Source organism: Ahaetulla prasina, chromosome 2 (assembly GCF_028640845.1).
Source record: "Ahaetulla prasina isolate Xishuangbanna chromosome 2, ASM2864084v1, whole genome shotgun sequence".
In the NCBI taxonomy this organism is placed as follows: Eukaryota; Metazoa; Chordata; class Lepidosauria; order Squamata; family Colubridae; genus Ahaetulla; species Ahaetulla prasina.
The window spans coordinates 268,880,503-268,904,209 of NC_080540.1; the positions used below are offsets into that span (position 1 = coordinate 268,880,503).

Genomic DNA, 23,707 nt, shown 5'->3' on the forward strand with positions numbered 1-23,707 from the left:
TACTTACTGTATGAAAACAAACCACTTATCATGTGATAGGGTTTTGGCTCAGATGTACAAATAACTTGACTGGCCTAAAGTATTATATACCTAGTGTTGTGGTCCGCCAGCGGCCAGCAGAGCTGGGCAGCAGATTTGGACAGTGAGGAGGTTGGGGAGGAACGTGGGCCAATCCTGGAGTCTGGGGAAGGCTCAGATGAGGGCTCTGTGACAGAGGCAGAGAGGGGTCCAGGGCCATATGGTAGTTATGTGTTGCCTCTGGACCCTCTTCTCCGGAATCTGACATCAGCGAGGCAGAAGAACAGGGGGAGCCTATTTCCAGAGCTGCCAGGAGGCAGGAACAGTTAAGACAAAAGGGGTGACTTGGGAGTAAAGCTTGGAGATGATTGGCCCTTCCCATAACACATAAGAGAGGAGCAAGACGTGAGCTGTTGCAGGAAGCAATTTGTTCATTCTGGTTGGTTCAAACTCTGAGAGGCTCCATTTGACTGTGCTCCGTTTGGCCTTGCAAAACTAATTGGCAATTAGGTCTCTTGCAGCGTTTCAAGGGAGATAAAGGTGGGTGCTTATCTGCATTATCTTGAAAGACTATGGCAGACATCTGTTGGGACTCTTCCCAGAATGCTTGTGAATTATTATGGGCTGTGAATGACCATAATTCACAGCAGTTTAAATAAAAGAGGGTTTTTTGGGACTAAGCCTATGATTTAAGCTTTCTCAGGGAGCCTAGGTCAGAACACCTAGAATGGAACAAAAGGGACTCTACCTATTATACCAGTCGGACTTTAGATCGGCATGCAGAACAATGTTTTCTCCAACTTGGCAATTTTAAGAAGTGTGAACTGACACATAGCATGCTGGCTGGGGAATTCTAGGAGTTGAAGTCCACCCATCTTCAAGTGACCAAGTTTTGAAAAACACTGGTGTAAATAGAGTGACTGCAATAACTGATTGTGTTCCATCTCACTCCATACAAAGCTTTTTCCTTTCTTTCCTAGTTTTTCAGCAAGTGCAGGATCTGCTTTTTTCCGGATCAAAGAAACCAGAAAACTAGTCTCTTCTAGCCTGGTGGCTTAACCACATTAGACCAAACTGCCTCTTACTCTGCACGACGTTTATACCTCGGATCAAAACGAGACCCACCTAACAGGATCAGCAACTGGAATTATCGATCCACCTGCAAGCACCCTATAATTCCCAGCCCACTGGCGGAAACATAATGGGAGAGAAGACTGGGCTGCGGTCGGCAACTCCGCCAGGATCCAGCGGCGAACTGCGGAATGGGAGCTGCGAAAAGTATAGGGGCAAAGTTGAGCTAGTACGCATGCGCAGAGGCCGGGTTGCCTCACAGTGTCGCCGCTGCCTGTTTGTTTTTGCCTTTCCGGCGTCCATCTTGGTTCCCTCCGCGTGCGGCTCTCGGGCTCGGCGCGTCCCTCCTGCGGCTTTTCCTGTCCGGATCCTCCCGGTTCGTCCCGCCAAGGTACGGCAAGGCACCCGCTCCCCCACGAAGAAAAGCGGGAGGGAGACGAGACCCCCCCCCCAAAAAAGGTCGCCGGTGGCAGTCTAGATCCGTTTCTGCGGCAGCCCTCGTGGGCCTCTCTTGAGCCGGGAAGATGCCCGGGGCCTTGAGCGCGGAGTGAATCCCGGTGCAGCCTCCGGAAGTGGCCGCCTGATTTCGGTCGCTCCACAGCCGCCGGCACTCGGGGAGCGGACGTCGCCGCCTCGCATAAGGAAGCGGCAGTTGCTCGTAGGCTGCGCCGAGCAAGGCCGGGGATGGGATGGGATGGGATGGGGGATCGTTTGAGGCTCCTCTTTAATCTCGCCCAGCCCCGAAGCGGTGGGGCTCCACCCGTCTAACCCTCCCCTTTGCCTTTTCTTTTCTTTTTCTTGCCTTAGATGAAAGAAACGATCATGAATCAAGAAAAATTAGCTAAACTCCAGGCCCAAGTGCGCATCGGTGGGAAGGTAAGCCGGGCTGGTTTCTGGTCCCTCTTTAACCTCGCACGAATTTACGATCTGATAACAATAGCCAGGCGGAGAGGGTGGTGGGGAAGGAAGGCTTGCTCGTCTGGCTTGCTTGTTTTAAATCTTTTTTTCATTTAATTGTTCGTAGTAGGCGGCCTGACTTTGTAACTGGTTTGGAGGGGGGCGATCTGCGAGTTGAGCCTCGCCTACGGTGGTAGTGCAGGGGTCTCCAACCTTGGTCCCTTTAAGACTTGTGGACTTCAACTCCCAGGGTTTCCAGGACTCTGGGAGTTGAAGTCCACAAGTCTTAAAGGGATCAAGGTTGGTGACCCCAGCAAAGCTGGCTGGGGAATTCTGGGAGTTGAAGTCCACCAGGCTTAAAGTTGCCAAGGTTGGGGACCCTTGGTTTAGTGTTATGTAGGTCTTGTTAAAAAGCATTTCGTGAGAGTTAATCCCATAAGGTGTCATAGATAGGCCTGAGCTTTATGGGATTACATTAAGTCAGCCAAGTAAATCATAGGTTGTGAGGGGTTTATCCCCAACGGATAGCTTTCTAATATGATGTACAATCTCGCTAAGTGAGGACAGATTTGGTTAATACTTGAGAGAAAAACCACCAGAAAAATAGCCAAGAGTTGTAGGCTTGGGCTATAAAGTTGAGGGAAAATAACATCCCAGGAAGAACACAGTGTCCACCATTTTTCACATTGTTGCTACTAAAACTGTAAGTAAGAATAGAATAGAATAGAACAGAACAGAACAGAATTTATTGGCCAGTTGTGATTGGACACAAAAGGAATTTGTCTTGGTGCATATGCTCTCAGTGTACATAAAAGAAAAGATACCTCCATCAAGGTACAACATTTACAACACAAATGATGGTCATAGGGTACAATTTAACACTTAATGATACAACACTTAATGATAATCACAAGGCACAAATAAGCAATCAGGAACAATCAATATCAATATAAATCACAAGGATTACCAGGAACAAAGTTACAGTCATACAGTCATAAGTGGAAAGAGATTGGTGATGGGAACGATGAGCCATTTTTGAGGTGAGGAACCCTGTTTTGAGGAGACTGTTCCTTGCATAGCCATTAAATTCATTGGGTAATAAAACGAAAAAGGAACTAAGGCCATTTCTGTTTTAGAGAAAAGCTATGTATAGTTAGAAACAAATGTAACGTGGTTATGTCTTCATTGACTTAATCAAACATAGATTTGCTAATTGATTTGAAAACTTCTAAAGAAAAGCATTACATTCACCATACTGTATTTAAACTTTGCATGTGGTGATATTTGAATTGATGGTAGTGCTGCTAATGAAAAGGGATGGCTGGCCAGAGATGTTTTCATGTTTGAAAACATATTAATAGCCACGATTATTAGTATCTGATAAATATGCTTTTATTTCTGGCAATTTGTGAAAATAACCTGATAAAGATTATTTGTGAGCAATACATCATGTACTAAACATATATATTGAAAGAAATTAGGTGTAGTTAGTAGTCCAGTGGGAGTTCCCTGAGGTACTAGGGTTATAGGCCGAAAAGTCTAGAAAGATCTTGGAAGAAGGCAGTAGTGAATCAATAGTGTTACCAAGAAAATTGTTTGGACATTTTTTGAGGACTTCAGGAGTTGGGTTTAGTTAAAAGACTTTATCTTTTTATGCTACATGTTCCTAAATTAAATATTTAACAAATTCAGTAAGACGTAACTTTTTCATCAGACTGATTGCTATAATGCTGTGGAATATAGTCCTCTGGCCACTTATTTGGAAGAAAACTTATAAATTATATAGCCCTCTTGTATAGATGTGCACGGGATTCTGTTCAAAGATTAAACACGGTCTGAGTACAAAATGGTGTATGTTGTACTTTTCTGATACGAACAGCATTAGATTCAGTTTGCATAAGAAACCTATTCTTAATTAAGGGTGGAGTCTGGAATTTCAGGTCCCAGCATGTTTACAGCTAGAACGTATAATTTTCATTATACACTAAATGGTTATTCATTGTAAAGCAGTATAGTTTTTAGACTGAAAATAATGACTAAACTGTCTTAGCCTATGAATTTAGTTGATTTAATTGAATTAAACTGTTCATGTTTTCAGAGTACGGTATAGTATTGCAGGTTCATACTCTTAGCCATGAAACTTATTGAGCAGCATTCCAATCATTGTCTTTCTGTCCAGTCTATCCCTCATGGGTCATTACTGTTCATAAAATTAGAAGAGAGATTGCTACTGTACATTTGTCGCTTTATCCTGGTTGATTAATTGGCACCCATCATTTGTAACACTTCAGAATTGCTTAGTAGAATTTTACTGCATATACAAGAGCTGTGCACAAACAAAAATGTGGAAATCCATTTTTATGAGAATAACTAATGTGATTCAAAAAAAGGACTGTCTGTCTTAAAACATTGATTCATTCTGCAGTCATTTAAGCCCACTGACTTAAAATACAACTCCAACCTAGTATGTTTTATATTTTCCCTTTTTGGTCTCCTGATACAATTTTGCTCACAACTTTTTCCTCCCAAGAAAGAGAATCTGAACTTCGGAGCATGTTTTGTGGAAATGGGCTTTTCTTTTGTTTGCTTTATTGTATATAATAAATGCCATCTGCTAGTAACGAAAGGCTGATTGGTGCAGCAATATGTGCTATCATTTTCTTCACAGATGCTTTGTATGTTTGCCCATGAAAATTGAATTACTTAAAGAAAACAGTGTATAAAGCCCCCAGAAGCATTTAACAATGTTTCACATCTTATTGTTTCTTCTGTCAAGTTATTGAGATATCTGTGCTACTAATGTTCCTGTTAATTCTCTGAAAAATATATTTTCAGCATTTGGAATATTTATTTGGCTAATACTATGTATAAGTGTTTTCAGCTAATTTTGTTGAACCTGCTTCATTCCTGTTTATCAGTGGAATTGCTTAGCTTTTGCAGAAAGAAAATAGTGCTTAATGCATCCAGAAATAAAATTAGTCTGCCTGACATTTATGTGCTCAAAAGACATCATTTTGAAGAGACTTAAAAATGTACTCTTTCTCTGTAGGGTACTGCTCGTAGAAAGAAGAAGGTAGTTCACAGAACAGCTACAGCAGATGACAAGAAACTTCAGTTTTCCTTAAAGAAACTGGGAGTAAATAACATATCTGGGATCGAAGAGGTAACAGCTTTTTCTTTCACAGTGCTTTTAAAGACTTGATAAAATGCTGCTTTTAAGAAAATGGAGTTAGTAGGAAATGGAGCGCACTCATATAAAAAATGTATTTGTACAATTAATAGATATTTTTCTTATTATAGGTCAACATGTTCACCAACCAAGGCACTGTAATTCACTTCAACAATCCTAAAGTTCAAGCCTCACTAGCTGCTAACACTTTCACAATCACAGGACATGCTGAGACAAAGCAGCTGACTGAAATGTTGCCTAGCATCTTAAACCAGCTTGGCGCTGATAGTCTGACAAGCTTGAGGAGACTGGCAGAAGCTCTACCAAAACAATGTAAGACCCACGATAATTAAGAATTAATATTCTGGAAAGGGTTTAAAGCATTTCTATTAAGTACCTAGTCTTGTAATCTTTCTGAAAAAGGTGCTAAATTTGGATTTCCATGGGAATGCATTCTTAATTAAAACTTAATATATTGTTCATCATTTTCACTGATACCCAGATTGACGAAGACGATGTGATAAACAGGAGTTCTTTTTGACAAATGGATAAAAGATCTGTGTTAAAACTATATTCCGGAAGCTGATTTGTGTAGAGAAGATTTGAGAACAAGTTTTTGTATAATTGGCATAGATCAGCAAAGGCTTCACAATAGGTGTAGAGTTAGTGCTGCAGGGATTATAGTAGCGTAAGATGAATTAATAAAATAAAAATCTTTGTTTGGAGGAATTGGGCTTTTAAAAATAAAAGTGCATCAATCTTAGTAGACAATAGGATTATTTTGTAATCCACTAAAAAAACCTTTATTGTGTGGCTTGGATATAAATCAAAGCAAGAGGGCACAAATAAGCAGCTGGAGGTTCATATTTTGTCCACAAGAGTAAATGGCATCTTCATACTTCTAACAGAAAACAGGCAAAAATTGTTTTGTAATGGCCTAGTAATTAGAAAAGTGATTCAGTGTCATGCAAAAAAGTATTACCTAGAATTTTAGATAATTCAGATGTCTTTCATATTCTCTTCCAAAGAGTGGAATCAGGAAGGAGGATGATAGCTCTGTTCCTCTATTGACAAGACTTTTTTTAATGAATTGAGAAAACTGCAAGTACACTTTTTCTTAGTTCCTGAACAAAAGAGGAACTTAACGTCTTCTCTTGACTAATTAGTATGAATAGCCAGATTTTCTGCATACAAAAACCTAGTTATATCTGGTCTTTTCCAAGGCTAGGACAAGATATAAATTGGTTGAAAAATATTACAAGTTATGTTCTTAAATACAACATTGAAATCAGAAGTGTGTTTGTTGTTACCTTGGGAGCAGTCTGAATATTTTTTCTAGCTTGACTAACGTTGGACTGATTCTTCCTTATTTTATTACATGCAATTTTGGACTCATTCTTTCCTAAAAGCAAACTATACTGAATATGTGTGAGATCTAACTATTTTGGAAAACAGCAGACAACAAAATACTAGACATACTTTGGGTGGCTTATTCCTGTATTAAATATATTACATTCGCAAATTCTTATGTGTCTGTCTGGAAGTGCCATTGAATTCAGTAGGACTCATTCTGAAGCGAGTGAATAAGACACATTGTGATGGAAGGTTAAAATATTAGACAAGAGATGCGTCATCCATGTTTTCATATGTGATTTCAGCTGTGGATGGAAAAGCACCTCTTGCTACTGGAGAAGACGATGATGATGAAGTTCCAGGTAAGAATTGTTAGCCTCATTTATTTTTCAGGACAGAATTTGAAAAGATTTGAATATTTTGTGTTCCTACCATTTTATCTGAAAGTATTATTGGCCCAATTTTTGTTATGTCCAGAAGAATGGAATATGGATTAGACCTGTGGTGTATACAGGTAGCCCTCATCTTACAACGGGAGTTGGGACCGGAATTTCCATTGCCAAACAATGTAGTTGTAAAGTGCAAAGTCAGCTGTCTGTGATACTGAGGCACAACAGTTCAGGCATTCGTGGTTGCTGTTAAGTGTATCGCCCTGGGTTGTCCAGTGAGGACATCACACGGTTAACTTTTGTGACTTCCTGTCAGCTTCAAATACTAAATTTGAAACAATTATTTAGACATTGGTACCTCAGAGGAATAACTTGTAAGTACAGTAGACATCCACACAGTAATGTTCACAAGTGAACATTCGCTTGCTGGAAGCTGGCAAAGATCACAGATGGCAGCCATATGATCATGGAATTCTGTGACACAATTGTGGACAGGCACCGAATGCTTGCTTGCAGTTGCATGACTGTGGGGACATTCCAACATTCCAGCTGAAACTCAAGGACAGGCTCCTTGTTCAGTGCTCTTATAATTTTGAACGGTCACTCAATTTTATTTATTTATTTATTTATTTGAATTTATTTGAGTCTCCGAAGACTCAGGGCGGCTTACATTGCGTTAAGCAATGAATGGATGTAACCAAAGGACTGCAATTGATCAAAAATAGTTGCATTACAGTGCATTGCTTCACTCAGATCAGTTGCGTAAATATATGAGGTAGAGATAGTTGTATAGTTATGCAGGAAACTTTAATAATTAATGCCCTGTGACAAATATACAATTCTAAAATGCTTTAAATGTTAGCATAAGCATTGAAATAGCACAGGACTTTTTTCCACTTAAAAAAAACTCATTCCATTTTTTTTCTTTGCAGATCTTGTGGAGAACTTTGATGAGGCTTCCAAAAATGAAGCAAATTGAATTGTCACATTCAGTAAAACTTGAAAATTATGTGGAGCTGCTATTTTATATTGTGACTTTTATTTGTAATATTTTGTACTGATCTTAATCTTAAGATCTGTAATATTTGGAAACTTGGTTCAATGCAGCTCTCTTCAGTTATTATTAATGCACAGTGCAAATGGGCTGGAAATGCGCAAAATGGAGAAGTACTAAGTCCAAAAGCTAATAAAGACTAAATCTTTAGTCAAATACTTTATTAGTATTTTTGTATATAATTAAAATAATTACTTGTGATAGTGGTGGGAAATGAAGTTCTTGGCGTTAAATTTTACTTTGATAATAACTTAAAATCTTCCAGAGCCACCTCTTTTGCATTACTTATTATGATTTATGCCAACATATTGAAATGGATTTAAATTCACAACTAGATTATTGATGGTGGTTCAGCTTTTATCTGAATAAAAGACAGGTTAGATTACTAAGATACAGATAGGCTGGTACTAACCTTTTAGTTAAAGGTTTCATGGTTTAATATAACATTCATTGGGTCTCCTTGATATGCTGGACTTCAACTCTCCAAATTCTTAACAATAGGGCATCTATTTTAGCTGGGAATTATAGGAGAAGAAATCTGATGTTGAGGAGCCTAAAATGGAGAAGGCGAACTTAAAAGGATGTTATTTAATATACATTTTTCCCTTCAAGTTGTTTATTTAAATGAATATGTACGTATGATCTTTACTAATACATCTATAAAGTTTGGACAGTGCAGAAGAATAAGATCACAGGGCTTCAGGTGAGCCTAAAGGCATCTACAATAATTGGGAATAATCTTTGAATTGCTGAGATTTTAGTGATAGGGTGATTTTTTAAAATGTAGTTTATTCTTTACAGCAATTGTTGCCATTTTCCTTTCAGTGTGGAAGTTAATATAAAGAATTGTTCAAAATCACTACACATTGATACAACTACCATCAGAAGCTGTTCTGGTTTCTTTGCTTTTACTTTTAAGACAGCAGTTTATTAACAAAGCACCAAATGACTATATGTTGCCTTGGATAACTGGATCATTAGCAGCAGAATTGTGTTTATTATGTCTAGATGCAAAGAATATTGAATTTGAAACAATTATTTAGACATTGGTATCTCACAGGAACAACTTACAAGTACAGTAGACATCAACACAGTAATGTTCACAAGTGAACAGTTCATGACAGTGGATACTGTCTCTTAGTTGAATGAACCTTGAGTTTTAGATAAAATAGCAGCTGTAATTCATCAGCTGCACTAGTGCTTGGACAAAAGCTGCTTGTAGAAATATGTATTTCAGTTTTAGACCAGAGAAGGCTTTTGTGATAAGTTACCTGTTTGAAAAAGATAGGCACAGGCAAGTTGAGTAATTTGACATCTGCTATGCCCTAAAATGACACATAAAGAAGCCTTTCTTTCCTGGTGTTCTTTTTAGAGATAGTAATTAATCTAGTCCATGGCTAAGTAATCTACCTTGGGTACAATTTGGATGAAAGACCACCAGGAAAATCTAGAACTTGTAGGCTGCACGGAAAAGTTGAAACAATTTCCTGGAAGAAGTTCATGGCAAATCAGTTTCACTTTGCCACTAATGAAGAAATGGATGGCAAATCCTTGTCTTTGCCTTAATTATAATGAAAGCAATTAAGATACAGGAAGTATACAGCACCCTCCCCATTTTTAACAAGACTTTGCTCCTTAAAAATTGACTACTGTAGATAAGTTCTTAAGATTGCAGTCTGTCTGGGAAGGTTATACAGTAGGAAAGTATCCAACAGTGCCATTTACCCAAGTACTACAAATAGCTATTACTGGGTAGTGGCAGGAATTGCTTCTATTTTACCAAACAGCTATAATTGTGTTGGTACAGTCTAGCTGCTTTCAATAAAACTCCTGGGACCAGAACTGCAGTCTTCAACATGCTATTGCAGAAGACAAATTATCAACATGACTTACTTAGTATTTTTATTTACCTGGTAATGAATACTGTGCAAATGATTTGCTAACATCTTTTACAATTTCATTGAACTACAGGAAAAAACTGATTACTATTTAATTGTGAATTGGAAGTATGGAATAACAGCAACCTGTAGCTTGCTATTAGTTATAAACACTGAGAAAAAGCTATTTCTAAAAAATACAGTCGGAAAACAGATTTGAAAAGATCATGATAGACAACAGCTCAAAAAGACAATTTGTACTTTATATAAAACAACACTCTGAAAACAGTTTAAAATGTAGGCTTGCTTTCAAGTTGCAATTCTATAGAATCAAACAGCATTTTATCTCAAAGGCTTGAGAATATAACAACATATAGCATATTAAATACACACTGAGAGGTACACACGTTTTCAGCCACCTAAAAAATAAGTAGCAGAAGCTAAAGAATTCTCTTTGGCTAGTAAGATTCTCATAGGTGAATCTACCATATATTAAGTATTGCACAATTTCCCCACAGCAGTTTAGAGGCATGTGTCTATTTTCAATGAAACATGTTTACCTCATGTTTTTTGTGTTTTTATGTGAGAATTAACAATTCCATGTAACATGCCATAAAGATCATTTTCAGGATAATATCAATGCATGGGTTGCAAATTGTTACAATCCAGATTAATTTCATTTAGTGGTATTTTTTGTAACATTCCTAAAACAGAAGGCTTTGAACAAACACTACAATAAGATACATTTATTTTAGATGGTTCTTATTTAAAACACCAATATTTTAATTGTAACAGTGTGCTAATGTTAACAATTCTTTCAGTCATTCCAGGTTATAGCTTCAGCCAGCTATATTTTTGTGTATATATTATTTATCCAATTCAAATACTTAAATCTATAGTAGAAAATCATGTTAAACCTGTATATTTCAATAGTGGCACTGAAATAAACAAGCTATTTGCATTAAAAAGTCTGTTCTTCTAAGATTTTAGAACTTAGTTGTAAACATAAAAAAATCCTTTCTAAAAAGAGCAAAGAATATTGTTGTCTACATGAAAATAAATAAGAAACAACTACACATAAACCCCTATTGGCGCCAACTGAATCGAAGTATTGGATTAATACAGTCTGAAAAACTACCTTGCTATCAATTTGAAATGTATAAATAAATCATACATCAGCATGGGATATAATTTTGTATATTGTCATAGCATTTTACAATTCCTTTTTCAAGCGCTTACATGAAATAGGAATAAGATGAGCTTGAATTTTAAACATCTATGAACATCACTCAAATGAACATGGTTCACCTAAAATATAACTCGAAAGAAGAAAAATAGCTTGAATAAAACCTCATATATTTTTTTTGAATTCAGCTTTCAAGTGCTGTGTTATAACCCACTCTTGCATCTAAACACTGAAACAGAAATTCTAATGTCATAGACCCTACTATGAAATATTGGAACAATAAACCAGCACTATGGTACAGGAAAAGTTTGCTGAGGCAAAAGGCAGTCTTTTCTACTTATAAATCAACTTAGCTGCTAAGTATGCATGCCACTAACCTACCATTTCAAGCACAATTAAAAAATGCTTTTATACTGATCAGTATTCAAATGAAATCCATTTCTTCTTCCATAGCTAAAATATTATTCCTTGATATTTTGAAGGAGTGTTAATAAATGAGTCTCAATAACCTGTTGGACTGAAATAGAGAGGAAAACATGGTTAGTATTCAATTCTTTAAACTGGGGACTCTTCTAAAAGCATTGAAAGATGTGAGGACTAGAGTGAGATTTTGTAATAGTTGATATATGCATTAGGCACACACCTATCAGTTTCCAATACACAATTGACTACACTTGTGAAGAAAAAGAGCCAAGTTATACCCAGCAATACACTTAATTCTGAGAGGCTGTGGTAAGCGATGTTGGGGGGGGGGAGTTTATACTCAAGATACTAGATTTTCTAGCCTTCACTTCAACATGGAAAAAGTAAGGTTTTCTCTTTGGGTGTATTGTTAGGAGTAATGGCTGTTCCCAAGCCTTGACATTCTAATAGCAAAGCTACCATCCTGTCTGTATATGTATATATATGTACAATGTGTCACTGCAAATATGTGTGTGCCTTACGTAGCTACACATCTGATGGTTTTTTAGATTATTAAAGCAAGTTCTATTGTATTATCTCTTGAACATGCTGTACTACAACCAAGCCAGGGCCTCTGGTGGCTCAACAGACTAATGCAGTCTGTTATTAACAGCAGCTGCTTGCAATTACTGCAGGTTCAAGTCCCACCAGACCCAAGGTTGACTCAGCCTTCCATCCTTTATAAGGTAGGTAAAATGAGGACCCAGATTGTTGAGGGCAATAAGTTGACTTTGTATATAATATACAAATGGATGAAGACTATTGCTTGACATAGTGTAAGCCGCCCTGAGTCTTCGGAGAAGGGCAGGAAATAAATGCAAATAAAAAAAAAAAGCATTGGTGAAAAGCTTAGTCCTCATTGTACATTGTATATATGTACATTGTCATTGTGTACACCCACACCCACACCCGTTTAACAAACAGCAATTTATAACATGTTAGGAATCACAAAAATATTTTTATCTTGACATTAAAAGGGAATTGATACACATATATTTATCTTTGCTTAGCTATGTAAAGAGTAAAGAATGCTGTTCTTTAAAGAAGCAGCAAGAAACACTTAGGAAGACTTCTGATTTAAAAGGCCATGGTTCTAAAATGCCCATTCATATACGCATAACAAAACCTAATAAGTGGTTAAACTAATCAACTGACAGTAAAAAGGACAGCAGTAGCGTGTTAAAAAGCGTTTGAATGCTCACCACTACGATGGCCCAAGGCTACAGCAAGATCCATAGAATTATATCCAGAATCAGTTTCTACAGTTGGATCAGCACCATGTTCTTTTAAAAACAAAATGACATTTAAGAATATGTACATGGATGTTAAATCTCATTGTTTAATCCAGAAGTTCCCAAACTTTCTTATTTCACAATGTCCAGTGAACACACTAACAGTTCCATTTATTTAGCAAAATACCCCACAGTATCTCTGTGAGTTCACTACCATATACACAGTTTGGGCACTTTAAGTTTAATTTGTATTAATAATAATTACCCAAGAGTATTTTGACACATTTCACATGATTCCCATGAACAGCATAGAGCAAGGGTGCACCGCCATTCTAAGGAAAAATAAAAGAAAATTTAAAATTTCCTTTGCACAACTCAATGATAAAACTATTAGTCCTAACATTTTAATTTATTTATCAGCAAAGTGTATTATATGGTCCCAATTCATCCTTTCCTTATCAAATCATGTCTATAAAGCAATAGAAAGGTGGATTTTCTTCTGTGAACTAGATTTTAGTTCGTACCCGCTAATTAGGTGGCTTTCCTATGGCTGGGCTACAACTCAGCCTGGTGACCAGAATACTGCAGGAAGCATTTGGGTGTCATGACCACATGGAATGTGGGAAGGAACTAAAGCCACAGGTTGCCCTCAGATCCTGGGGCAATAACAAGAAGAAAGGGCTTGAGAACTAAAACAAGTCAGAGAGTTGCCATTCTGGTATTCTAATGGTTTTATAAGATGACAGAGAGCAGAAATTGCAGAAAAATAAGACTCAATAGGTAGTCCTTCCAAAGGTTAATTGGGAAGGCTACAGAAGAGGAAGAAGCAGAAAAGATGGATGGACAAATAAATTGTAGGAATGTTGTAGAAGAATTCCACCATTACGTTAAAATGGTAGACCTTTGTCTATCTAGTTACTGTATCAAGCTTAACTTGATGGCAACCTAACTAACATAACTGCCTTGAAAATTATCTTAGTCATTTTGATTGTTACGAAGAGCCAAAACCCTGAATTATACAGTCAAAGAAAATAAAGTCAAATATGTTTATACAATCCAATTTGCCATATTAGAAAACTAAGAGTATCATATAAAGAACATAAACTGAAATAAAATTTCTAATAAGGATGTTCACCCTTTATGTTCTGCTAGGGGCATATCAAGTGCTGTGATATGTTCTCCCAGAGGGAGGCAGTTTTAAAATGTGATAGATAGATAGATAGATAGATAGATAGATAGATAGATAGATAGACAGACAGACAGACAGACAGACAGACAGACAGACAGAAAGACAGACAGAGAGAGAGAGTTCAGTGTTACATATTATGGCACCTGCACTTCCTCTGACAAACTTACCCAGTCATATTCATTTACGTCAACTCCACAATCCAGTAACATCTTGACAATGTCTGTATATCCTTTACTACATGCTAATGACAATGCACTCTCTCGTCCTTTTCCCAAGATTTGAGGGTCTGCACCCTATCAGGAAAAACAGCATTGGTTTCATTAACAAGATCCTTCATGTGTGGAATCCATAGATCAATCAAATGGTCTTGTAAGTCCAAGGGTCAAGCCCCCATTATAAAATATAGCCATTTCCTTCTTTAAAATGAGTACAACATCTCCAAACAGCCAAGGAATAATTTACTTGAATGAGCCACTCTTTCTTATGCATAACTCTTCTTCTGTTGCAGTTTATAAGGTAAAGGTAAAGGTTCCCCTCGCACATATGTGCTAGTCATTCCCAACTCTAGGGGGTGGCGCTCATCTCTTTCAAAGCCGAAGAGCCAGCACTGTCCAAAGACGTCTCTGTGGTCATGTGGCCAGCATGACTAAATGCCAAAGGTGCACGGAACGCTGTTAGCTTCCCACCAAAGGTGGTCTCTATTTTTCTTCTTGCATTTTTTACATGCTTTCGAACTGCTAGGTCAGCAGAAGCTGGGACAAGTAATGGGAACTCACCCTGTTAAGCGGCACTAGGGATTCGAACCGTTGAACTGCCGACCTTTCGATCCACAAGCTCAGCGTCTTAGCCACTGAGCCACTGTGTCCCTTTTAAAGTAATTGCTTCTTAAATCTGGCCCTTTATATTCCTAACATGGCTATATGTTATAATGGGGGTTTGACCCTTCGACTTAGGAGACCATTTGATTGATCTATGGATTCCGCACATGAAGGATCTTGTCTTATCTTCACTCATTATATTTCCCACTATCCCTCTTTTAGAACAGGAACGCAAAACAATAGTTTAAGTCAGGGGTGAAATCTAAAAATTTTCCCTACCGGTTCTGTGGGCGTGGCTTAATTGATGGGCGTGGCTTGGTGGTCAGATGGCTTGGTGGGCGTGGCCAATAACAATAAATAATAAAAATAATAAAGTATAAAAAACAATAAGAGGTACCAAAAACCAACTTTCACACTTTACACACACACACAACACAACACAACTGACTCACACACAATGTAAAAGCAGCTGCACTTCACACTTCACATAGCCACAAAAAGCTCAAAAACCAACTTTCACACTTTACACACACACAACTAACACACACACACACACACAATATGCCACATACAGCTTTCTGAGATTTTGTGTGTTTGTGTAGTTAGAGTGAAACACTACAGAAACACACCAAATCTCAGAAAGCTGCACAAATATTTTATTTTATTTTATTTTATTGTGGATTTCAAATCCCAGAGTTCCTCAGCAAAGCCAGCCAGTTGATCACCGAGGAAATAGATTAGCTGAGCAATTGATGCTGTCTGACTGAAAGTGAAACTAGAGCTTTCGGGCTGGAAAGAGAGCCATGCATTCATCAGTAATCAGGTAAGTGCCTTAAAATCTATTTTTACTTGTAGAAAACATGTTTTCTACAAGTAAGAGTACAAGTAAGGTTCTGCTGTTTTTTACTTTTAAAGGCCTGTTTTGGTTGAAGCAAAACCGGCTTTTAAAAGTAAAAAAAACAAACCTCTGCAGACGGTGCGGCTCAGCAGAGGCAGGGAGGGTGGGGCCAGGAATTTTTGCTACCGGTCCTCCGAACCAGCCGCCGCCATCGCTACCGGATCGCGCGATCCCCTCTGATCCGGTAGCATTTCACCCCTGGTTTAAGTACTGATGAACCTATCATTTAGTATGATTCTGGGAAAAAGGTTTTTATTGCTCCAATGAAAGTATTAGAGATAGGTCATATAGAAATAGAGAAATGGGCAATTAACAAACTGGACATGAAATTATTTCTATAAATGGAAACATACTTAATAGGTGACTAATGCAGTACCACTTATAACTGCAGAACAAAACACTTTAAGCTCTACTGATGTTACCTACTTGCCTTAAAGAGACTCACGCCCACAAAAGGCTGATGGTCCTAAACCTTGTTTCCCAGATGCGCTCTGAATTTTTATGCCACCATCTGTTTTGGGGCAGCAGCTTGATAGTTTCTGCTGCCACCATTTATTGTGGTAAGAACAGCTCTGGTCATGATAACAAACAGCTTGCAAAATAGTTTATCCAAAAGAAATCCAAAAGAAAATATACCATTCTTGACAGGTAACAAGGTAGCAATGGATTCCTACAAATTAAAAACCCTCTGCCCAAAAGTATTACAGACCAGAAGGAGTGGGTTCAAAATATTACAGATCACCAGAAAATTCTAAAGGAAAAAATTCATCTTCATGTATGTAGCCTGAAATGTGGATGAACACTGAAATTAAACACCCAATTATATAATTTGTATCAAAAATATAGAATACAAAAATAATTTAAAAAAAACCTAATTCAAATTCCTAGTTATATGTTTTACATATTTCTATAGCAACCAAAAGTTTTCTGAACCAAATGGTCCTCTCATTCAATTTCCTGCACTTTTCCAGTTGTTTGAAGATCCAAAAATCGATCATAGGCTGCTGAGGAAGATAGAAATGCTATTTTACATCCAGCCTATATCTATAAACTTCTTTCTGGCTTCAGTAAAACCAAACATTTACAATACTCAACAGGAGAAGTTAGAAAGTCTGGCTCTGTACTAGACAAGGAAACCATTTTCACTCACAGGGATTTGGCTTGTGAATCTGAAGTCCAGCATGCAGGCTATTCACAACACTTGCATACTCATTTCTCAGTTTTTATATTTTCTACTGGTACTGATACAACTTCTTTAACAATTTACATTCAGATGGAAAGAAACATCTGTTCATAGCATCATTAGGCATATATAAAATACAATACAATTTCACTTACATTTTGGAGTAGAAATTCTACTACTGCAATTTGCCCGTGAGCTGCAGCCCACATTAGAGGAGTAAAGCCTTCTTCATCTACATGATTGATAACATTTTCTGTTCAACAAAACATACAGATGAACTCGCTTTCCACTTATTCTGCCCCTAATTACCCAAACTGCTGCCAAAACTTGCATCCCATTCATAGTACTTTGGGGGTTGCAAAATATGCTCTCCATCTACATTTGGCTCAAGGTTCAATCATATCTGAGCTACATATATATAGCATATATATATATATCTATGACATGTTAAAACAGCTTTTTGTGTTTTTCTTTCTTTTTAGTGTAAATAAATTATTATTTAATCAGATAGAAATTGAAAATATAAATACTCTAAAACATTGTTAGTTGTTTAAATTCATCAAACAGTCATCAAAAAGGTGCAGAGATTGAACTCAGAGGTAAGAAACAAAATTATCTGTGACAACACTTCATTTTAAGCAATATTATAGGAAATCCTGTAAGAACTGAACAATAACGACATAAGAAGCAGCTTGTACAATACAAGCAAAACTCTATGATTAAAGAGCGTGTTCCCTTGCTCATGTTATATGATTCACCAAAATTTCAGGATACCTTGGATAATAATTCATAGTACTATAAGAAAAGATTTGCTAATGAATATATTTTCACAAGAAAAAAATGTAGAAGCCCCATAGTGCAAGTCTATCTACTGCTTTTAAATCTTTTGTTTCTGTAATTCTGGTACATAGCTGTAAGTATATCAGTATTTGTATCAATGCTGATATAAAATGATTTGACATGATTAACTGAACTCAAATGATTTTTAACTTATTTCAAAGTAACTGGAGAAAAAGAATGGGTGCAAGGAAGAAAAGGAAACTTTCTTTAAAAAAACAGCCCCGGTTCTAACTCCACCTAACACCATATTATCTGTGCTAAGAAACCCACAAACATCCAGAAATCAATTCTTACCTTGTTCTATACGTGTAGCTAAATACAACATTTCTCCCTGAGCTGCCAGCTGGTGAACAGACAGAGCTGCAAAGGCAACAGCAGAAAATTATATAACAATTCAGTAAATAATCAAATTCGGTGGATAACCAGGAATCCATAGCCACATAAATTAGGTTTATACTACAAATTGTACTAAGATATAGTTTGTCTTTAACTACATTTATTATATTATATTACTTAAGTTCACACATTGAACTATAACAGAGGTGGGCTTCAGCAGGTTCTGACCAATTCTGGAGAACCGTTAGCGGAAATTTTGAGTAGCTCGGAGAACCAGTAGTAAAAATTCTGACTGGCCTGATTGGGAAGAGATGGGGATTTTTGCAGTAACTTTCCCCCGGAGTGGGGTGGGAATGGAGATTTTATAGTATCCTTCCCCTGCCATGCTCACCAAGCCATGCCACATCCACCAAGCCATACCCACAGAACCGGTAGTAAAATTTTTTGAAACCCACCACTAAACTATAACCAAACCCCACCAATCCTCACGTTGGTTTGGTATATGAAGCCAGCCACAGGGGTTAGATACTGGTAGGACATGTATTAAGGAAGTGAGAGCTTCACTTTAATAATCTTTCAGTTATAAAGCAACATAGCTGTACAAGTCTTAAAATATATTTTTCCTGAGTAAAGCACTGTGTGAATTCTTGATGGTCTCAGTTTGGTTGTTTGCTTGCAGATATTTTATTATCCAACTAGATAGCATCAATGCTAGTGGGTGTGGGATATGCTCCATTTATATACAGTACCTTGCCCTGCCAGTATTGATGGAGATGTGGTCTTCTTCCTGGTACTGTAGTTTATTGTTTTCTGCTTGTCTGCAATTAATCCCTATTTATTGGATGTTAACAGGATGTGTTCTGGTCTTTTTGTTCCATCCTTGGCTTTATTTTCTCTTTTGAATGGTAGGCAAACGTGATATATCTTTACAGATAGTCCTCCATTTATGACTGTAATAGAGCCTGCCCATGATGGTCATAAATCGTGGCAATTATAAAATGGATCAGCCACATGACCAACCTGATTTTACAGTGTTTTTGCTGCAATTAAGTAAACTAACGGTTCACTATGGATGTGGTTTTTGGCAAAACTATCATAAAATGTAGTCATGTGACTGTGGGGAACTGCAAATAGCCATAAACGCAGCCATGTTGCCATGTCTCAATTCTGTCACATCTGTGTCAGTTGGAACTTTGAATCCAAGTCATAAATAGCCCCAAGGTAGGTCCACCATAACTTCAAATGGTCACTAAGCAACTGGTTGTAAGCAACCTATATGTGTCTATTGATGGCTATTTATCTGAGTGCCAACTTAAATGAATTCCCTAGTGATTTTGGATTTATTTTGGTTTAGGATGCGCAGTTTTTAGTTGAAACTAGGTCGAGTCTGTTCATGCATTGTAAGATTAAATTTTTATTGCTAAATGGTAGCAGTGAATACCCTCTGCCAGTCTTCTGCTTACTTGTCCTATATAATGGCTATTACAGTCCTTACATTGTATGTTGTAGGACTTCTGTTTTTCTTTCTTGGGCTACTTGGGTCTTTTGGTTTACTTATGATATTTTAACTGAAAGGCTTACATATATTTTCTTCAATTGGTAAAGCACTTCTCTGGGTCTGTGGTACAAAGCAGCCAAAGCAGCTTGAAGGCTCCTGAGGACTTCTGTATCAATATGTATTTCTGGGACTGTTCCCAAACTTATTCTTTCTACAGAAAAACACGTACAGTTTACAAGCAAAGGTGTTGTAGAAACTTCATTTCCTCTGTGCTTGTTAGTTAAGGTAGTTGACTGCTTGATAGGTGAAAAATGCTTAGTAGTTGATGGGGTATAGACGTGTCTCACTTGAATCCCAGGAGAAGGAGAAGTGTGGATATTGCACTCAGCTAGGTAAAAAAAAACAACCTACTGTCAGAATGTCATATGGTACAACAGTATTTTATTATACAAAGCAATGTGGTTGTTTCATTCAGATAACACCAAAGGTTATTCTGTTCAACATTTGCGTAGTTAGAGCAACATGTAAAATGCTAAATAAATCATACTCAGGCAGCCAAAGGCAAATGAGATTATGTAGGCAATCTTCATAATATGCCTGATTGAACATAACCCGTTAAAATATGTTTGGATCCTAGCTTGTAATGATATTCTAATTATCTGACTGAAAGAAATATTTACCATATTTTTCAGAGTATAAGACGCACCTTTTTTCCCCAAAGAGGGTGAAAATCTGGGTGCGTCTTATACTCTGGATGTAGCCCCACCCAGCTTCTCACACAGAGGTTTCAGAGGCTAAAAAAAGCATCACAAACGAAGCTTCAGAAAAGAAGCTCCCAAACAGAGCTTCAGAGGGTGTTTTTTCTGAAGCTGTTTCAGAGGCTTTCAGAGGCAGAAAAAAAAGTTTTTTCTGAAATGGAGTTTCAGAAGTTTCAAAGGCAGAAAAAAAAGCAAGGCACAGAGCTCACAACCAAGGAACCTGTTGCTAAAACTCACTTCTGGGAACAGCTGATTGGGGGTATTCCGGGAGGCCAATCCACCTGCCAATCAACTTTTTTTTAATTTTCCTTCCCAAAAACTAAAGTGTATCTTATACTTCAGTTCGTCTTATACTCCAAAAAATACAGTAATTAGGATTCTGGTCATGGTATGGGACAAAGATGGCATTGATCGCACTCTTGGATGGCCTGTAGTGGCAGTGGGATAGTCATCCTAGCTCTTCTTAACCTCTCAGTGGTCTTCAATAGTACCAGTCATAGTGTTTTTCTGGACCTGCTCTGGGAATTGGGGGGGTGGGTGGCCTTGTGCTGTGTTGGTTCCCTTCCTTCCTCTGAGGTCTGTTTCAGTTGATGTTAATAAGAGGGGAGAAGTCCAATCCTCAATCCCTACTTGTGTGATGCTTCAAGCCTTCGTTCTTTCTCCCCTCTTGTGTATAATCTACATGAAACTGCTGAGTGAGGTCATCTGAGTTTGGGATGAGGTATGATCAATATGGCTGGGGACACAAATATAGGCAAGGATCTATTTTGTAGTTAATGTAGTCATTATAATAGGTGCTTTATTCTCAGCTGTCATATATTTTAATGTTTGCATTATTTGATTATTACTATTTAAATATTGTTTCCCTACCGAGAGTGAGATGGACAGCCATATGAAATAAATATTACTGTATTTAGTAGCTTGGATTGGACTGACCCAATCATAATAGAAAATAGCAGGAGCTTTTATTTTTATTCCTAAATTATTGTTTATATATATGAGACCAAATATTAAGTGGATCCATAAATGTGGAAAGTTCAGGTCACTTTACATATAAGAATGGCAGAAAAATGACAAATTTTTCACAAAAGTAGAAAATAAAAGGAAAGAATATTAGATATACTTGCTGCCTTGAGTCATTTATAAAAATAATGTACAATAAATAATAAATAAATAATGGCAATGAAAACAGAAAAAAATGTTGGGTCAGATAAGATGGAACTTCAAACCAAATTTAAGTCCATTCTTTATAAAAAAATATGCAGTGTTCAACTGCACCCATTTCCTTTGATAGCATTATTGATTTTTTTCTGAAAAACTGACCTTTAAATAATACTGAAGCCACTTCAAGGTCAGAATTCACTTGATCTTGAATATTTTTGCTTTCTTCTTCATTCAAGGACTTGACAAATCGAGAACATACATTCATATCAAACCTATTGGGCAAAATGAATTTCATTCCCATAGCAACACTCTGAGGTGATCCTTCCTCCACACTGGACTCAAGGTGATGTTCAACTTTAATATCTGGCATATGAGACAAGCTAAAGGTGCCAGCACAATCGTCCACAATTAGCTGGGTATCAGTATCTAGATTGGTTGAAGATTCCATGATCTGATTTTCAATTATATAATCTGTTTCTCACGGTATTTGATGTATTCTCTTCTTCAGTATTAATGTTTGAGATTTCTAATAATCTATAGTTGGAAACAAAATATCAGTAAATTAGAACATTGAACACTGATTCAGTTTACTGTGCAAAAAATAGCAGTTACCACTGTAAACAACTTAATTAATTCTGAATAGTGCAGAATATTCTCCACCTTCTGCGTATAAGGAAAATCCCAAGATAGCCCCTAAAATTTCTATACTGAACTCTACTCAAATCAGATTTTTACTATGTTACAAGGGAATCAGCTCTTGATAGAAGTTTTATTTGTTTATTTATTTATTGCATTTGTATACCGCCCTTCTCCCGAAGGACTCAGGGCGGTTAACAGCCAATTTAAAAGATACAATAAATATACATTAAAAACAGACTAAAAATTATATAAATAATGGCCAAAATATTTAAAAAACTAACTAATACAAAAAACTAAAACCCCATTTAAAATTACTTATTTTAAAACTTGAGAAGGACCTCTTTTCTTAAACAGCGATTGATGATCTCACATAGAACTACATACTAAACATCCATGGCAGAGACCTTTGGGGATTTATCTTTGCCAGTTTTGCTGCTATAGCATTACTAGTTTCACTATAGGCAGGCTAATGCATCCTAAACATGACATTTAAAAAAACTTTAAATTTAAAAAAGTTTAAAACTGCACTTTTAAAACCATTCCATTCCATTAAGTTCTTTTGGGAAAAAGCATGTAAAAAGACAGCTTATAGAACATACGTGGAACATAACATTTCATAATAGCAATAGTACTTACATATCGCTTCACGGCGCTTTATGGCCCTTCCTAAGCTGTTTACAGTCAACTTACTGCCTCCAATAAGCTGGGTCCTCATCTCATTGTATTTTCCTTTATTCAGAAAGCCTCCCTCTGAATTGCAACTCAAAACCAGTACAGGTGGCCCTTGATTTAGAAGTTCATTTAGTGACCGTTCAAAATTACAACAGCGCTGGGAAAAAGTGACCTGACCATTTTTCATACTTATGACCGCTGCAGCATCCCATGGTTGCATGGTTTACATTCAGAGGCTCGACAACTGAACTCACGTTTATGACGGTTGCAGTGCCCCGGAATCATGCAATCCCCTTTTGTGACCTTCCAACAAGCAAAGTCAACGGAGAAACCAGATTCACTTAACCAACCGTGCTGCTGATTTAAGAACTGCAGCGACTCACTTAACAAACGTGGTAGGAAAGATCGCAAAACGGAGCGAACCAACACATTTCTCACTTAACAACCTACCTCTGGAGCTGAACTGTGGTCCTAAGTTGAGGACAACCTGTGTTTTCCAACGGAAAGCCGACCCGGATCTCTCCGCTCTAAACTTCGCCCCTCGAGATTCCTCTATGGCGCGGAGAGTTCGCCACCTGCCCGCCTTCACTTCCACAGGTCGCCGAATTCCCCCTCAGCCACCTCGGCATCCTTCAGCTCCATTGTCTCGCTTCGCTCCTCGCGCTGCAACGCCAAGCCGCGGCTGTTGTGATTCCGTCCCATGACGTCACTTCCGCCGAAGCACAACGGCAGACTCAGAAAACTCGGGCTACGGTGACCCGTCATCTGGGCTGCAAAGCCTCCAGAAGGTCACGAGAGGGCGATGCGCGGCGGTAGATACTAGACTTAGCTGTTTGCTTGCTGCCCTCTCGTGGTGTCCTGGAGATTTGCAGCTCAGGAAAAGCTCAGCCCGAGACAAAGAAGATGACCCGTTTAGTCCAGGGGGTCTCCAACGTTGGCAGCTTTAAGCCTGGCGGACTTCAACTCTCAGAATTCCCCAGCCAGCAAAGTTGGGAGTTGAAGTC

General features: G+C 37.7%; 2 protein-coding genes across 3 annotated transcripts; one reads left to right on the forward strand and one right to left on the reverse strand.

Moving 5' to 3' along the window:
• Positions 1 to 1,325: 1,325 nt before the first annotated feature.
• On the forward strand, positions 1,326 to 8,109 carry BTF3 (basic transcription factor 3). Its single transcript, XM_058168974.1, has 6 exons — positions 1,326 to 1,480; positions 1,897 to 1,965; positions 5,036 to 5,149; positions 5,287 to 5,488; positions 6,814 to 6,870; positions 7,830 to 8,109. Exons 2-6 carry the CDS (start codon positions 1,897 to 1,899, stop codon positions 7,874 to 7,876), a joined length of 489 nt encoding a protein of 162 aa, XP_058024957.1. The 5' UTR covers positions 1,326 to 1,480; the 3' UTR covers positions 7,877 to 8,109.
• Positions 8,110 to 10,077: 1,968 nt separating this feature from the next.
• ANKRA2 (ankyrin repeat family A member 2) lies at positions 10,078 to 23,653 on the reverse strand. Of its 2 annotated transcripts, XM_058168972.1 has the most exons (9): positions 23,154 to 23,652; positions 21,552 to 21,926; positions 19,700 to 19,858; positions 17,931 to 17,996; positions 16,952 to 17,049; positions 14,065 to 14,190; positions 12,974 to 13,040; positions 12,679 to 12,759; positions 10,078 to 11,531 (listed from the first exon to the last, which is right to left on the reverse strand). In XM_058168972.1, exons 2-9 carry the CDS (start codon positions 21,838 to 21,840, stop codon positions 11,476 to 11,478), a joined length of 942 nt encoding a protein of 313 aa, XP_058024955.1. In that variant the 5' UTR covers positions 21,841 to 21,926; positions 23,154 to 23,652; the 3' UTR covers positions 10,078 to 11,475. The 2 variants fall into 2 exon arrangements, with proteins under 2 accessions (XP_058024955.1, XP_058024956.1); XM_058168973.1 differs by lacking the exon at positions 14,065 to 14,190 and having other exon boundaries at positions 23,154 to 23,653.
• Positions 23,654 to 23,707: the final 54 nt, after the last annotated feature.